Source organism: Solanum stenotomum, chromosome 11 (genome assembly GCF_019186545.1).
Source record: "Solanum stenotomum isolate F172 chromosome 11, ASM1918654v1, whole genome shotgun sequence".
Classification (NCBI taxonomy): Eukaryota; Viridiplantae; Streptophyta; class Magnoliopsida; order Solanales; family Solanaceae; genus Solanum; species Solanum stenotomum.
In genome coordinates, this window is record NC_064292.1 from 26,044,707 (window position 1) to 26,060,433 (window position 15,727).

At 34.0% G+C, this 15,727-nt stretch overlaps 1 protein-coding gene across 1 annotated transcript; it reads left to right on the forward strand.

Annotated features, from left to right (window-relative positions):
• The first annotated feature begins 1,540 nt into the window (after positions 1-1,540).
• Positions 1,541-10,659, forward strand: LOC125845151 (fimbrin-2-like). Its single transcript, XM_049524589.1, has 14 exons — positions 1,541-1,781; positions 1,867-2,037; positions 2,715-2,956; positions 3,048-3,219; positions 3,808-3,846; positions 4,058-4,126; positions 4,220-4,336; positions 5,138-5,349; positions 5,926-6,081; positions 6,298-6,497; positions 6,588-6,745; positions 8,326-8,422; positions 10,103-10,194; positions 10,451-10,659. The coding sequence occupies exons 1-14, from the start codon at positions 1,695-1,697 to the stop codon at positions 10,631-10,633; spliced, it is 1,995 nt and encodes a 664-aa protein (XP_049380546.1). The 5' UTR covers positions 1,541-1,694; the 3' UTR covers positions 10,634-10,659.
• Positions 10,660-15,727: the final 5,068 nt, after the last annotated feature.

Genomic DNA, 15,727 nt, shown 5'->3' on the forward strand with positions numbered 1-15,727 from the left:
TTTATTTCATATGTAAATAAGATTCATAATCCATCTCATTACTTTTAAAACTATTAAATCTCATATAACAATTATTCTCACCAATATAAAAGTTCATATTACTTCAAATCAATTCCTACTTTACCATTTATATTCAGCAAATTCATTATTTTTTATCAATTTTTTTACCAACCAATGTTCAATTTTGATATTCTTATTCAATTAAAATTTGATCAATAAATGTTGTATTTTCTTTTAGAATAACTTTATGATAGTGTATTATGCTAAGTATTTTATAAATTTTTGCCTATTTGGTAAGATTGTATAAAGAATTGAGATAATTTTAATATTTTTACAATTTATGGAGTTTTTATGTTTATGAGAAAAATGCAACATAAATAGTTCAAATTACATGTCCAAACAAAACTTCAATTTCACATCATGACTTCAAATCATAATTTCATACCGCATGAAAAATGGGCCCCAGAAATTGATACTCATTGATATGAGTATTTTGTCATATTATTGTTACTAATTGATGTTTAGAATTAGATCTTAAAATATAATTTGAGGAATAAATAATTAATGCTAAAATTAAAAAATCATTTTTTAAACAGTGAATAAATAAAATAATCATAAAAAGTATTTAATTATCGAGTAAAGTAAGTTGAGGTGAAAAATGACTAGCTTAGATGAGTGTCATGTGATAGTAATTATATGTGCCAACACATTTTGGCGGAGTTCACAAAATTTAAAAAGTGACCGTTAAAAGAATGATTCACTTTTTTCCACTCTTCTCGTTCCTTGTTGACTTAGCAAACAAAATCAAATACACACTCTCTTTATTATTTGTCATTTATAAATTTAAAAATAGAATTAATTATATTTTTTATTTTATCTTTAAAATATTATTTTTGAAAGTATAAATATGATGAAGAATCTTTTAAAAAAAATCATTATTAATCTTGATTTTAATAAATAAATTAATATTTGATTTTACTAAATTATTTATATTTAGCATGCTTTGAAAATCTAATAGAATTAATAGTATTCAACATGTTATAAAAAAATGACATTCCATCGTCTCTAATTACTTGTCCAATTTTTTTTTACTTGTCCCTTTTTACTTATCAATTTTGACAAATCAAGAAAAGACAAATTTTTTACTTATTATACCTTCCATTGATTACTTTGAAAAATGTAGAACTTCTTGAAAATGTTAAATTTTTAAATCATTAACTTCATAATTAATGTTGATAAAATGGTAAACTCATCATGTTAATCATTATTTTCTTAAAATGTGTGTCAATTCAAAAGTAGATAAATAATTATGAATAGAGGGAGTAAGAATAATATTAAAAAAATATAATTAATTTTTTCTTCATTTACTAAAATGAATAATATACAAAAATAAATAAATATAGTTGGATAGAATAAAAGAAAATAGAATGAGTAGTAATTGAAGAAAGTAGAGGGTTTAATTATTATGTAAAGTGGTATGTTTGAATTAAATAAAGAATAGTAGTAAGAGATAAGAAAAAGGGAGAATAGGGTGATAATTTGAATTTTAAAGGAACAGCTTTGAAAAGATACTGACAGCTCGTCTCCGTCCCAGTGTACTCTAGTGTTGAGCTTCTTCTTCCTCTCCATTCCCATTTCCCTTACTTTTCTACTACGGAAAAATCTCAATTCTCTCTCTAGTTTTCAATTGAAGAATGGCTGGATATGTTGGTGTATTGGTATCGGATCCATGGCTGCAAAATCAGTTTACTCAGGTTGAGCTTCGGAGTTTGAAATCTCACGTATGGTTTCTCTAACTATTCTCTTTCATTATCAAATTCTCTATGTTAGAAATCACTTCCGACTTCATTTTCATTTTCTGTGCAGTTCGACACAATGAAGAGAGAGAAGGGATGTTTGACGCTTGCCGACTTGCCTTCACAAATGGCGAAACTGAAACAAATCGGAGAAAATCTTACAGAGCAAGAAAGAGTGTCGTTTATCAGAGATTCCTATAAATGTTTGGATGAAGACGTTGATTTCGAGATATTTCTTAGGGTATGCCGCCGCTCATGTTGATGGAAACTTAAATTTTTTCTTTTCGTTTCAAAGTCTGAATTATTTGAAATAGCTGTTGGATCATCCGTCACCTGATTTGAAATCATTTTTCTTAAGCCTATTAATTGTAGATTAAACCTATAAAATCACAAAGTTCATATCTCGTATTTGTATACAACTTTTTATCCTTTATAATTGCGTTTAGGAGAGAAGCTAGTTTTGACTTGATTATAAGAATTTTGAGTATGCAGAACACAATCAATTTGGGAAACTAAAAGAAAAGATAATAGATGCATACATTGATAAAGTCTCTCTAATCTATGTCAATGTGATACTGATTTTGTTGTTTTATTTATTCAGTCCAATCTTCAGAAAGAATCTTAAGATTTTGATGCCTTTCCATGCACAAATATGCATGTATCAGTTCAAAACAATACTACTACTTCCTTGTGAATATAAGTTTGAAAGTTTCTCTAAATTTGTAACTACCAAGAAAGGAAAACTTTGGGTAAGTAAACTGACATCTTTTACATCTCTGCTTATTAGTTAAAGAGGTAGAAATATAGATTCACACAGACATTTAATTTGAAGTGTTCCTCTTTGTTTCAGAACATAGTCATCAAGAATCAGTAGTGGATATATCTAAAGAATGCAATAATTTGTTAACTTTGTGACAGGTCTATTTGAAACTCCAAGCACATGCTGCAGCAAGAATGGGAAATAATGTCAAGAACTCATCAGCTTTCCTAAAGTCTCCAACTTCTACATTACTTCATACAATTAGTGAATCTGAGAAGGCATCATATGTTGCCCATATTAACAACTATCTTGTGGGAGATGAATTTTTGAAAAAATTCCTTCCTATTGATCCTTCTACAAACGATCTCTTTGAGATTTCCAAGGATGGAGTTCTTATATGGTCAGCATCAGTCTCGCTATTTTTTGTACACATGTCTCAAGAGCTTGTAAACCCATAGTCTGATTGTCAATTAAATTGCCCTTTGTTGCAGTAAACTTATCAATGTGGCTGTGCCTGGAACAATTGATGAACGAGCAATAAATATGAAGAGAATGCTTAATCCATGGGAAAGGAATGAAAATCATACTTTGTGCCTAAACTCTGCAAAGGCTATTGGATGTACTGTGGTCAATATTGGGACACAAGACCTTATTGAAGGAAGGGTATGTGTCTCCTTATGATTTTCTGCTCATCTATTTTGACTATGTTTCTTTCGAGTCCCTTGGAAAGCATATTTCTAATCAGATGGAGTAGGATTCTTTATCTTGGGCTTTGAGCAGAGTTAGTGTGATATCAACTGCTAATTTTATGTTAGTCTAAATAGATTAATCGTTAGCATTATTCTAACAAAGCACTCAATAATTAGTTTGGTCTTTCCTTTCTCTCATCATTTGGTACGGCTGACGAGCTTAAATTTTTTGTGACATTGGAGAAGTTCATTCTGTTCTGGACTCTATTGTATTCAAAGGCATTCAATTACCCATGCCCTTTCCCTTGCTGCCTTTGCAGCATCTGGTTCTCTGGTCTGTGGCTGGATGATGATGGCTTTGATCAAAGGGTTGAGAAAAAATCTTGTCAAGATGTTATTGAATTATGTGTTACATGTTTTTACTACGTAATATTTTACTCCAACTCTTGACATGAAGAGTGTTTTTTCATTTGGTTTTTGTGAGTAACATTCTTTGATTACCTTGGCCTTTTGGAGTAACAATTATACTGCATTCATACTTTGTTGTGTGATTTTTCTCCAGAGGCATCTTGTTCTTGGAGTAATATCTCAAATTATTAAGGTGAGGTCTCTGAATGTATACTTTATTGAATACTTAATGTGATTTTCAAATTTGAAGTTTTGGAGCAACTTTTTATAGGACTAGATTACCTTACAAATAGCAGCCGTCATTAAGATACAAAATGGTATCACCATATATTTTAAATCTTAAGACACAAAACTGTAGTCTTATATTTCCCAAGGAGATTGATTTTTTAATCACGCTATTTCAGATTCAACTATTGGCAGACCTCAATCTAAAGAAAACACCTCAATTGGTGGAGTTAGTTGATGATAGCAAGGTAGAGTGGACTATCTCGTAAAGTGATTTGTTCATGTGACTATCTTCCAAAAAAGCTTGTGTTATATGCTTCAGCTCAATTTTATGATCTCAGGATGTAGAAGAGTTGATGAACCTTCCTCCAGAAAAGATCTTGCTTAGATGGATGAATTTTCAATTGAAGAAAGCTGGATACAACAAAATTGTGACAAACTTCTCTTCTGACATAAAGGTAGATGGCAATGGATTTGACTTGTGTACCAATCGAGCATGAAAACAATTTTTCTTTAGTTTTATTTTATATATCTGCAGCTTTTATTTAATCCTTCCAAAGAAGATAGTTTTCCCTCAAATAGTGGTAGAGGCTCTATTGCTGGTGATTCTATTTTCTCTTCCCTATTTTTGGTCAACATGAACAATAGAGTAATGGTTCTAGACATATTTTAATAACTACTCCTTCCACCGCTTCAATTTATGTGGCGTAGTTTTACTCACATAAAGATTTATACAGAAAAAAGACTTATGGAACTTGTGGTGTAGACGTGCCATGAGAGTTCTGTGGCTTATAAAAGCATGATGCCGTTAAAGGTAAAATGGAAAGATTAAAGTTGAATTGTTTTCATGTAGAAAAGATGACTTTGGAATAGACTATAGTGCCGCATAAAATGTAACAGCGGGAGTAAACTTTATGGAATTTCTTGGTCTATACATTGAAACTACCGCCAGTAGAGTCTGTTTCAGTTTATTCATTTTTCTTCTCCCAATGCTCCAGGGTGATAAATAAGTCTGGCATAGAAATATGGTATATAAGAATCAATTTGAGCAAACAACATATCCTTACTGCCCTGTGTCCTATGATAAGTGAGATGATCTGTACAAACTGTTAAGTTTTATGTAAAAGGTACTCAATTCAGACTTTCTTGTCCCATACTCAATAATATATCAAAAGAGCTTTCAGTTTTAATCTCTTCTACGTGGTTTCTCATTTTGTAGACATAATGCTAATTCTTAAGTTATCTAATTGCTTACGTAGGATGGAGAAGCTTATGTTCGCCTCCTAAATGTTCTAGCCCCAGAGTACACCACTCCTTCCATGCTCACTGTAAGAGACCCTTCAGAAAGAGCAAAATTGGTTCTAGAACATGCAGATAGGATGGGCTGCAAAAGATACTTAACAGCAAAAGATATTGTGGAAGGTTCTCCAAATCTTAACCTTGCATTTGTGGCACATATCTTTCAGCATAGGTGAGAATAAATTAAATGTTTCTTTTCACTCTAATTGTGAGCTTACTAATTGTTAGCTGTGTTTTTCTTTTTGGCTTTTACACCTACCTAGAAGAAGACAGCTTTAGCTGGTTCTTCTAAGTTCTTGAAGAACTTTAGTTGCAAGCCACATCTGCTTGGATTCTACCTTGGTACTTCTAAAAGCTACAAGTTTTTATGCATTGCAGTGTCCTTCTAGCTTGCTTCTTGGATAATTACATATCACTAGCTCACAGTATATGCCAGCAAAGAGATTTGAATAGAAAGATTGATTCTTGTACAGTTGTCAGTTGACCTGAAATTTATTATAGGTTTTGCCATAATCTAAAACACTTCTAAGGCCTACTGTAGTTGTCATTATTACCACTCGTCGGGTAGTTGTTCCGTAACACCACTAGCCCATTCACCAATTTTGCTGTATAAAGCTGATATGCTATAGTATTGGAGTTATGGTAAAACTTGTATTTACACTTTACTGGGGCTTGCATTCTGTAAACTTTCGTCTATTTGATTATTTTGTTTCAATCTATAAACTGATCATAAATCTCTCATCTACAGGAATGGGCTTTCAACTGAAGCAAAGCAGGTATCGTTTGTTGAGACATCACCAGATGAAGCTCAGATGTCCAAGGAAGAAAGATCATTTCGCTTTTGGATTAATAGTCTTGGAAACTCATCATACATAGACAATGTTTTCGAAGATCTGAGAGATGGGTGAGTGTTTCCTTGATACCTAGTATAGAAATTTTCCCCATGGTAGTATAATTATACCCTGGAATTAGTTCAGTTTCTTTTTGATCCATTGCAAATAAAGAACTTCAATTCTGCTCTTATCTTATTTGGCTTTTACAGAAGTTCTTTCATTAACATTTTTGTGCAGAGCACTTTTCTGGCTATGTTTCATTCAGCGTGTATGTTTGCCTTTTGCAGATGGATGCTTTTGGAGACACTTGACAAGGTCTCCCCAGGAATTGTTAATTGGAAAATTGCCACTAAACCTCCAATTAAGATGCCTTTCAGAAAAGTAGAAAATTGCAACCAAGTAGTCAAGATTGGCAAACAATTGAAATTTTCCCTAGTAAATATTGCTGGAAATGACGTTGTTCAGGGGAACAAGAAGTTACTACTGGGTAAGCCTTCTGTTTTATTTCCCCACTGAATTAGAAATCAAAAGGCTCAAAATTGTTATGGACCAACCGCTTTATTTCTTTGTATTTCAGCTTACTTGTGGCAGTTAATGAGATGCAACATGCTTCAGCTCTTAAAGAATTTGAGATTTCACTCCCATGGAAAGGAAATTACTGATGCCCACATTTTGGAGTGGGCTAACAGCAAAGTAAGAAACTCAGGAAGCCAGAGTCATATGACAAGTTTCAAGGTATCTTCTCTACATATATATATATATATATATATATATATATATTACTAAAATCTCAGTAGTTTTAAGGTATCGTCTCCTGTGATCTCAATATCCCAAAATCAGAAAAATGTAGCAGACAAACCTGTAACTATTTCCATAAATCATGAATTTGCATAGAAGTCATTAAACATTGTCTCTTTCAACTACAATCAAGCTAGGTAAAGATCAGTTCCTTAGTACATGTAAAAAGTTTATACTGGTCTAAGCATCATGTCAACAAGCTATGCAAGTGTTACTGCTTACCCATGGAATCAGGTGACTAAATATGAAAACCAAGCCTTGAAGAAACAAATAAAGTCCATAGTAAATTGTTTATTCATTTTCCTTGCGATATCAGCTTTTGATGAGTCCAGATGCTTTATTTGCATTACTGTTGGCCTGAGGCATATTTAGAAATTAGAATGTTGCAATCACATATTCTGCATCAGAGTAAATGTTCCATGTTGGGGTTGTCGTTTGGTAGAGTGTATTAGCAAAAATAATGCATGTAGGGATGGCAATGGGGCGGTGTAGGGTGGGGGAGGTGTAGGGAGGGTCCGCCTCGCTTAACAACACTTTTCAGTTTCAACCCGCCCCACCACGCCCCGCATAGACCCGCCCCGCATGAACCCACCCCACATAATTTTTTTAATATTTTCTTTTTCTAGTTATGTTTGATACTAAAAATAAAATTCATAAAAATAAATTCATTTTTTCATTAAGTCAATTTTTATTTTTGAGAGGTCAATTGGGAAATATGTAAGAAATTATATTATTTTTTATTGAACCATTTTCATTTATTATCTTGAATATTTTAGTAGCTTTAATGAAATTATCTTAATAAATAATGTTCTATTATTGACATGTAAAAAGTTAAATTAAGTTTGAACTCACATAAATCACATATACCCGCAGCCCTCCCCGCCCCGCCCCACATTAATTTTTAAAAAACCCACTTCAACACGCCTCGCATCCGACCCGCACCACACAACCTTAAACCCGCCCCTCCCCACATAGCCTTAAACCCACCCCGCCCCACATCCGCCCCGCCCCATTGCCATCCCTAAATGCATGCATTAATTATATGTATTAGTAATCCCTTGTTTGGTGCATTTTTTCATGCTATGCATAACTAATGCTTGCATTGGTTATACACTCTATTGTGTATTGAGGAGTGCATTACTAATACCATGGATTTCTAGGTATTAGTAATGCAAAGGGTTTAATACATGCATTAATATGGTTAAAGACCCAATTACCCCTCAAAAGTACTTTTTCATCTTTTCCACCATAATTGTGAAGGATACTTTTGTAAATAAATATTTTTATACAATGCATACTATTTTTAATACACCATACCAAACAATGGATAAGAAATAATCTATGCATAACTAATACACTCTATTGGGTATTATTTTTATACACTCTACCAAACGACCGACAAGGCATGAGTTGAATAATGTGCTACAAGATGTCCAGTTCATATGTTTAATTTTACTTCTATTTTACCCCTTGGTTTACTACGATGAAAAAGGTGTAGACTTTAATTTTATTTACAGGATAAGAGTTTGTCAACTGGTATCTTTTTCCTGGAACTACTAAGTTTGGTTCATCCTCGAGCTGTTAACTGGAGTCTTGTAACAAAAGGGGAAACTGGTAATTTTCTTTCAGACTTTAACAGATTCCTGCTTCCAGTAATTCAAGTCAATATACATGCTTGGTGGTGCACAAAAGAAATTGGTTCTTGATATTTTCATGCAATATATTTCTTTGCTCTTTTTGTTTTGGTTTTGCATCACGATAACAATTTATTATCAAATGTACAACAACAACATACCCAGTGGAATCCCACAAGTGGGGTCTTCCAAAAGACCCTCGGCTCAAGTGTAGCAAATCCAAGTATAGAGAGTAAGAAAACAGTGAGAAAAATAGAAGCAGTGCAAATCCTGCAAGAAAGGGACAAGAACAACAAATAGTGTCACAATCAAAACTAACTAAACAACTGACTACAATACTACAACTAGTATGGCGACAAACACCTAAACCCTCGAAAAGCAAGACAACACTCCATTGCCTACTAACTTCTACCCTAATACGCGCTCTCCACACCCTACTAAGGTCATGTCCTCGGTAACCTAGAGTTGAGTCATATCTCGTCTAATCACCTCTCCCCATTACTTCTTCGGTCTACCTTTACCTCTCCTCTTATCCATTATAACCAACCACTCACACCTCCTCACTAGGGCATCACCACATCTCCTCTTCACATGTCCAAACCATCTCAATCTCGCTTCCCTCATCTTGTTCACCACAGAGGCCACTCCCACCTTATCCCGAATATCCTCATTTCTAATCTTATCGCTCCTTATATGCCCACACATCCACCTCAACATCCTTATTTCCATGACATGCATCTTTTGAACATGGGAGTTCTTGATTGACCAACACTCCACCCCATACAACAAAGTTGGTCTAACCACCACTTTATAAAACTTATCTTTAAGTTTTAATGGTACTTTTTTATCACATAAGACTTCGGATGCAAGCCTCCACTTCATCCACACCACCCCAATACAGTATGTGATATCCTCATCGATGTCCCTGCTTTCCTGGATTATGGACCCCAGGTACTTGAAACTATCTTTCTTGGGGATAACCTGAGTGTCAAGCCTCACTTCCACACTTGCCTCTTGCATTGAATCACCGAATTTGCACCCCAAATACTCTGTTTCGGTCCTGCTTAACCTGAACCCTTTAGTCTCTAAATATTATCTAATGTAATTCGATGTAAATGTTGAGGGATGCCCGACTGAATTATATGGTAATTTTTTAAATAATTACCAGATCTACTTTCACTTTTGCTTAACACACTACATATCATGTGTAGCTTTTTCCGAACAATAATTTCAGAAATATTTTAGTCAAATGACTGGAATAATTTTTCCTAAGTAACAGAGGTTCCGAGGTTTAAAAACATCACATTCCCATCCACCTATCCTTTATGAACCGAACCCTAAGCACAACAGCTATATGTCTGTTGATGAATATAGCATAACCTTTATGTCTGCTTTTGCCTAGCTATACAATCTATTTCGTGGCTCTAAAACAGACTGAACAGTTGAAATAACTGAATCTTATCTTTCAATCGATTTCTTTGCATTCAGACGGTTGAATGTTATAGTTTCCTTCCTCTTCTCCTACTGTGAGGGAGCTAAGATCACACCTCTGAGAAACTGTCACCTGTACCCTTTGGTGCTCGTTTGCTTTTTTTTTCGCAGTTCATGTAGTATGCTTGAGGATGACTCTCTGATTCATTTTAAATTTTGGATGATGCAGAGGAACAGAAGAAGATGAATGCAACCTACATAATCAGTATTGCCAGGAAGCTTGGATGTTCAATTTTTTTGCTGCCTGAAGATATAATTGAGGTAATTGTTCATTTGTATGCAGTTGTCTTTTGGTTACTTTCTTTTACTTCTGTTAATTGCCACTAAGACATTCTAATAATTGATGCATCCTTCCTGAACAGAGGTTTCATAGTTAATAATGCCTGGATTATTTTACTTTTTGGAAAAATAATCCCCTCTTTTAGGTTTGGAAACCCATGGATTTAGCCAATGTATTGGGCACAACTCACAAGTCTCTAGGATGCTGCAAAACTAATATAATGGTGTGTTTAATTAGGTAAACCAAAAGATGATCCTTACCCTGACAGCAAGTATAATGTATTGGCACTTGAAACAACCGTCGGAAGACCAAAGTTTTGGATCTTCAGATAGTGATAGTAGCTCTGTGGACACAGCCTCAACCTCAACGTTGGACGATACAGCTTCGGAGACTTCAGCGGATGATATCAGTAACAGATAACTGGCTGATTTTTCCAGATATATCATGTGCTGAATTTTTTTCATTGAAATTTCAAAAGATTTATAGATTGTTATCACTTTGTAGAAATTATATCATGCTGAAAGCCCTTTTCCAGAAAACAAACACATAATGTAGATATAGTAAGAAAGTTGTAATTGTATTGGATATAAGAAGGCACTATAACGTGTGCCTTTGGTTGTGTCATATCCATAGTGTCTCTTACGTTTTGTCATCGCCTCCCTGTGTACTTTTGCTTAGAGTTTAGGATCGAACCAATCATTTGGAACTAGAGTGATTAAAAACAATGACTTCGTTTTTTAAAATTATAGGAAGTTATATTTATTTTAATTTATCTCTGATTAATTGTTTACGTAGTTGGGATCATTTTTCAAGGTCTTATTTGATCCCTAGAAAAGGGAGGGATAACTAATCCAAGGCTCAACAATCCTTGGATAAGACCTCTAAATGACTAAACTATTCACCAAATCTTTTTTCCTAATTTTTTTTTTGTAATTCAATGCTCTTTTTCATTTATATGAGAATATTCTTTTAAATTCTCCAAATTCGTTTCATGTAATTTGATGATTTCACTAATTGGTATTTTTTTCTCCATGTTTGATTTGTTATATTGGGTTGATTTTATTTGTTTTTTTTTTTTAAAATCTAGTTCGTCGATTGATCACTTGAACTATTTTTTTTTTAAAAATAAGCTTCGTGTATTTGAACAATTTAAGTAACCTTAAATCTATGTTAAGTTTAAGGTATATTTGATCAACAAAAAAAATTAGAAATATACCATGTTATCAAGGATCTCTGTGGTGATATATCACACCTCAAAATTATTAATAATTTTTTTAAAAATATTTTAGTATTTAACTTGAAAAATTAAATGAAATATAAAATCTCATAATAACTTAAGTATATAATAGGAAAAAAAACTTTTTCTAGAATTTTAAACAAAACATAAGATTAAATGAGAAACAATGAACCAAACACTTGATAAAAATTAATCCCTGCATTACTAAACCCTGCATTAGTAATTCCTGCATTATGCATCTTTGTACCAAACGACCCCTTAACGTTCTGGTTATGCTTGGATTAGTGGTGGCAAATAAATGTGTTGGGTCAAATTTGGGCGGGTTGAAAATGGGTCAGTACAAAATGGGTAATAATTCAACTCGCTCATATTTCATATGAATAATATTGGGTTGGGTAAAATACAAGTTTACGCATATTTTCATGAGTAAATAGTAGGGACTCTGTAATATTTAAAATTTATTAAATATAAATTCATAAAATGATTCGGATTATATTAAAGGGAAAATTATATATATGGCAAACAAATTTTATGAAATAATGATCTATATGTATAGTTTACATAATTACATTCCATGGGTATAGTTTAGTTTGTTATGGAATTTGAAATATGTATAAAACGTTTTTTTTTTTGTTTTCAATTTACAATATTTTATATTTTTAATGAATGGTAACATTAGCGCTAAATACGGTAACAGTAAATTCACATAATCCCATGATTTAAGCTAAACGTTCGAAAAAAAAAAAATTCCCAAAAAAAAGTTCTATAGCGATAGAAAGATGATACCAACATGTTTCCTCAAACGACTGAAGAATCAGATTAATCAATTTTTTTTGTAATTTCTTAATTTTTGGTGTAATCTGTTTATATATATATGTTTGTGTAAGATTTGTATATTGTACCATGTTCATACTTTGTATTATATGTATTTTTTTGTATAATTTCCCTTAATTTTGTATATATATTATATTTGCATATGAGCATATGTAAAAGGGTTAAATTGAGTTTTTTTTATTAATGATTAAACAATTTGTAAATTCTACAGAAAATGTCTTCTTTAGCTGTTTTGGTTATGCATTCTGGAAAATGAGATGATACAAATTGTTACATTGATTATACTATAGAGGGTATAGTGATTAAGGAACAAGCATTGTTTCTTGAGTTTTATACAACAATTGCGACATAGATTGGTGTTGATGTGAATAAGAAGATATTGAAGATTGAGTATAAGGCTGAAGAAAGCAATAAACCAATGGTCATACACAATGACATGTATGTTAGGGTGTACACAATGTTTAAAAGAGCTAACAATCATTTAAACAAATGGCAGGGAATAAAACGACATAGTATTAGTCTTGACTTTAAGGGTAGAATTGGAGACTTGACTTGAAAACCTAACCAATGGTCATACACAATGACATGTGTGTTAGGGTGTACACAATGTTTAAAAGAGCTAACAGTCATTTTAACAAATGGTAGGGAATAAAACGACATAGTATTAGTCTTGACTTTAATGGTAGAATTGGAGACTTGACTTGAAAACCCTACCTCCTCCTCCTCCTCCTCCTCCTCCTCCTCCTCCTTCTTCTCCTTCTCCTTCTTCTCCTTCTTCTCCTTCTTCTCCTTCTTCTCCTTCTTCTCCTTCTTCTCCTTCTTCTCCTTCTTCTTCTTCTTCTCCTTCTTCTCCTTCTTCTCCTTCTTCTCCTTCTTCTTCTTCTTCTTCTTCTTCTTCTTCTTCTTCTTCTTCTTCTTCTTCTTCTTCTTCTTCTTCTTCTAGAGAAAGAGAAATATTTGGGAGGATGACTTGTTCTTCTTTTGAGAATTTGAGAGCATGAATTGATTTGGACGACTTTGGGGTTAAAAACGTTTATATAGGGTTTCTAATAGGGAATAAAACGACATAGTATTAGTCTAGAATAATTGAAAAAAGACCGAACAACCCTCATAAAAATAACTGCCGACTCCCGTCCACGACCCGACCTATGGTCTGTTGGTCAGACTACGGATCGTACTGGTTGGTCGTCAATGAGTTCAAAAACCAAGATTTTTTAACTCCCATCGATGGACCCATGTATGGTCCGTGGGTCCACCTACGGGCCGTAGCTACCTAGTCGTGGGTCTCAACTTTGACTCTGAAATTTCTCTAAGCCTGGGACTTACCTATGAAACCTACCTACGACTCATACATCGGACGACGGGCCATCCGGGTTAACCGCTGGAGAAGTAGTGGAACTTGACATTCTAGATTGGCTAACCATGGCCCCACCTACAGTCCGTGGTCTGACCTACGGACCGTTGGTGGCTCCGTTTGTACTGGCACCAGAGTTTTGGAAAAACTGAAATTTTTCATCCTTTGAATTCGAGGTGTTAGAATATCTTCCCCATGGGAACATTCGTTCTCGAATGAGATTTCAAGACATCCTAAGGAGGGTAGGAACTTAATCTAACAACCCAACATGAATGCTATTTCATAAATGCATATATCCAAGGAGGAAACATCAACTCCAAGCTAAAGCATGTTCAAAACATTATATCATGATGTCTCTATGCAACTCATACTCATATGCACATAAACATGTTGAAATCAATCAAGTAATTCATTTTTCTCAAAATTTTAAGCTTTTCATGAACATGCATAAATAAGGAAATCAGGGGAATATCTAAGACACATGACACCAAAAGAGTAAACCGTCAGGAAATCAATACCTCATGCTAGAGTAGGGACGGAGGGAAAGAGATGAGGATGATGGGACATCATATCGGCCTCGGCCTCCCAAGTAGAACCCTCAACTAACAAATTCCTTCATAGAACTTTTACGAAAGCAATTTCTTTGTTTCTCAACTTCTTAACTTACCAGTCTAAAATCTCAACCGAAACTTCCTCATAAGAAAGACTCTCCTGAACTCCCAAACCTTCTAAGGGAACTATAATGTCGGATCTCCAACACATTTTTTCTACAAGGAGACGAGGAAAACTGGATGCACCGATGCCAAATGATTAGGAAAGTCAAGGTTCATAAGCAGCCTTTCCAATATGCCTCAAAATCTGATATGGTCCCCACATAATGGAGACTAAGCTTCCCTTTCTTACCGAACCTCATTACACCATTCATGGGTAAATTTTTTATGTAGACAAAATCATTTACCTCAAACTCATGATCTCTTTTTCTAACATCGCCATAGGACTTTTGTCGACTTTGACTCGTTTTCAACCTTCTTCTAATAAGACGAACTTTCTCCATAGACTCGTGTATAAATTCGGGACCTATCAAAGCAACTTAATCCACTTCAAACCAACCTATAGGAGATCTACACCTCCTACCATATAGAGTCTCAAATGGAGTCATGCCAATACTTGAGTGATAACTATTGTTGTATGCAAACTCAATCAAAGGCAAGTGATCATCTCAATTACCATTGAAATCAATTACATATGCCCTCAGCATATCTTCCAAAGTATGGATATTATTCTCCGCTTGCCCATCGGTTTGTGGATGAAAGGCCGTACTAAGCTTAACACGAGTACCAAGACCCTTTTGGAAAGATTTTCAAAACTGAGAAGTGAATTGGGTACCACGATCGGAGATAATGGACAAGGGCACTCCATGCATCCTCACCATTTACCTCCAATACAACTAAGCATAGTTCTTCGCCAAATATGAAACCTTGATAGGAATTAAATGAGCTGATTTCATCATTCGATGTAGAATAACCCAAATCGCATCATGTTGCCGCCGGGTGCATGGTAAACCAACAATGAAGTCCATATTTAAATCTTCCCACTTCCAAGTGGGAATTCTCATATCTTGGGATAAACCTCCCAACTTTTTGTAACATCTCGTAAATTGAAAGAACTACAAAGAGCTGGAATTAGAAAGAGTGATTTTTGGAAATAATAAAAATCTGGAAAATTGGTTAAGTTAAGCTTGAGTTTTTGGTAACCTTCAAACGACCATAACTCCTAGCTCAGGATGAGTTAGGTGTGATTCCAGATATTGTAGGAAATATCTTAGAATAATCTTTCAAACGCCGCCGAGTTTGCGTGATTCTGAGTTCGTATAAGTGAGTTATGCCCATTGGAAGTTGGGTTGTTCAAATAAGGAAAGTCTAATCCGGATTTTAGAAGGGCATTATGGTCTTTTCACCACCCAATTAATTAATTTCATTTTTGGTAATTAATTTGGGGTCTAAACTGATTGGATTCAGTTTACGCTTTTGAGAAACAAGTTAGGGTTTTGAGAGAAGAGAAAAGAAGAGGAGAAAAGTGGAGAAGGAGT